This window comes from Verticillium alfalfae, genomic scaffold, assembly GCF_000150825.1.
Source record: "Verticillium alfalfae VaMs.102 supercont1.3 genomic scaffold, whole genome shotgun sequence".
NCBI classification, from domain to species: Eukaryota; Fungi; Ascomycota; class Sordariomycetes; order Glomerellales; family Plectosphaerellaceae; genus Verticillium; species Verticillium alfalfae.
The window spans coordinates 2,800,441-2,802,698 of NW_003315036.1; the positions used below are offsets into that span (position 1 = coordinate 2,800,441).

At 59.9% G+C, this 2,258-nt stretch overlaps 2 protein-coding genes across 2 annotated transcripts in view; one reads left to right on the forward strand and one right to left on the reverse strand.

Moving 5' to 3' along the window:
- Nucleotides 1-903: 903 nt before the first annotated feature.
- VDBG_03387 (conserved hypothetical protein) lies at nt 904-1,539 on the forward strand (the record flags this gene model as incomplete). Its single annotated transcript, XM_003007202.1, has 1 exon — nt 904-1,539. One exon carries the CDS (start codon nt 904-906, stop codon nt 1,537-1,539), a length of 636 nt encoding a protein of 211 aa, XP_003007248.1.
- A 309-nt stretch (nt 1,540-1,848) lies between these two features.
- Nucleotides 1,849-2,258, reverse strand: part of VDBG_03388 (T-complex protein 1 subunit gamma) — a gene marked incomplete at both ends in the record, with an annotated part of 2,637 nt that continues 2,227 nt past the window's right edge. Inside the window, 2 exons of the mRNA XM_003007203.1 lie at nt 1,849-1,935; nt 2,010-2,179. Of these exons, the coding sequence (XP_003007249.1) occupies nt 1,849-1,935; nt 2,010-2,179 (257 nt within the window). The remainder of the gene's footprint in view (nt 1,936-2,009; nt 2,180-2,258) is intronic.

Genomic DNA, 2,258 nt, shown 5'->3' on the forward strand with positions numbered 1-2,258 from the left:
TTGTTGGTAATATATTAAGAGTCAGAGATGCAGAGTGCAAAGGGCAGCAGCTGATGCTCGATCCGGTTCCGGGCCTGGCTCCGGGGTCCATCCCCCTCACCTCTCTCTCATGCTGCCTGCCTGCCTGCCTACCTGCCTAGGTAGGTGCTGAGGGGGGCCAACGAAAAGAAATACTTGACATATTTAGAAAGAGCCCCCATGGCCAGGGCAATCACAGTCACAGCGGTTGCTTCCCTGTCGACGATCTGTCGCGAGGGGTCGGGCGGCAGGCGCAGTGGCGGGGTTCTTGCTTCATCTGCCGTAATTCCTTGGCCCTGATTCGACGCGTTGGCTCCGAGCACAGGAACGGGCAGCGGGCCAGGGGTTTCTCGCGTTTTGACTTGTCGGTTGGGACTTCCTCTTGTTGGAGCCTTCGCCCCTCGTCGAAAGACAGAGACAAAGACGAGGAGGGCGAAAATTAGTCGACCGTCATCTATCTTAGGTAGGTACGTAACGTAGGTAGACACATAGATTTCTGTCCTCACGGCTGTTCAGGTTGGTTCGCATCTGTGAGAACAAAGGCTGCTGAGACGTTGAAAGTCGCGTCTGTCACCATGAAGACCACATCCCACTATCGATAGCGGAAGATCAAATATTAAGTGGGACCAGAGTTGGCAGCGGGCAGGTCATCGCGAAACACCAAGGAAAGACTGGTACCCATCATTTTTCTCAGCCTCATCCCGTCCACATGCGCGTCCTGCTACACCCTGATACCCAACTGCAACCCATTTCCCACTTCCTCAAGCCGCTTTTTAGTCGATATTCCAGGGCCCTACCGAGAAAGAACTGACCCCTCGCGCCTTGTCATTACGAAGAACCTCGCCAGAATAAGCTCATCGCCACCTTCCACGGCCAACGCCCATCATGTCCGGCGAGGGTCCCGAATCGATCCCCACCTCCGCCGACCCGCGCTCGAAGCGCCCGACCAAGCGCCGCGCCCTGACCCCTTCCACCGCCCAGGCCTCCTCCCTCGACGCCCTCTTCGCCAAGCCAGACCAGGAGATCCGCCTGCCCGCCGACGTCCTCCTGCGCCGCACCTCCGCCGCCGGCGCCACCCCCGAGATTGTCACCAACGTCCAGGGCTCCAGCGCCGGTGCCGGCTCGGGCGAGTTCCACGTCTACAAGGCCGCGCGTAGGCGCGAGTACGAGCGCCTGCGTGCCATGGACGACGAGGTGAAGATTGAGAAGGAAACGGAGGCGTTTGAGCGCGAGAAGCTCGAGCGGGATGCGCGGGACGCCGAGCGCACGAGGAAAAATCGCGAAAAGAGGGACAAGAAGCGGAAGAAGGGCGGCGACAAGAAGGGTGCCCAGCCTGCTGCTGCTGCTGCTGCAAACAGCGGCGGTGGTGTGGCGAGGAGAGAGATCAAAGATGCGGAGGACCAAGGGACCAAGGACGGCGAGACGACATCGGCCGAAACTGCGCAGAATGGTGACGTTTCCTCGGCGGCGGCAGCAGCCTCGACGCAGCCGGCAGGCCTAGTCATCCACGACGACGACTAACCTACACGCCTGTCGCCATCATGTTCTGTACCAAAATTCCAGCTTCTTTACACAGCGCACGGCCTCGCGGCCCATATCCCGGCGAAGGTCGTCGGCGAAGGCGACGCCGGTAATGGCGGCAAGTCGACTCTTGATTCCCGAGAACTTTTTTAGTCTAGGTACTCCTAATCCGACCCTCTATGGCTCGTAAGGTACAGGGGTATGGTGTCGCGGCATGCACTCCGTTTCGTTCCGTGTCATTCATGTCTTCCCCTCCTCCCCGAGGGCTTCATCTTCTCCAGCCTCTTCTGCGGCTCATTCAAGCCCCCTTTATTCCTCACCGCCTCCGCCCTGGCCCGGTTGTGCGCCCTTCCTCGCGCTGCAAATGTCGTCGACGCGGAGAAGCAGGCAGGCAGACTGTATGGATCGTTAGTAGGTGAGCCACAAGAAAAGTGAAGAGCGAGTTCATCTGCGTCGGGGTTATAACTCACCTCGATGGCCGTCTTGATACTCTGCAGCTTGATAGCCTGCGGCTCCCAGACGCCGTACTGGTGCATGTCCACAATGACACCTTCATCGCCGTTGATGCCCCACGACGTCTTGCCCTCGGCGTGCTTGGCACGCAGGTCCGTCAGCACGCGCACGGGCTGGCACCGGCGTTCTGCACAGCGTTCGGGGGATCACCTCGAGGGGCGTCCGCCACCGCCTTTGTATGGGCCACTGGCTGCACGCCCTCGATG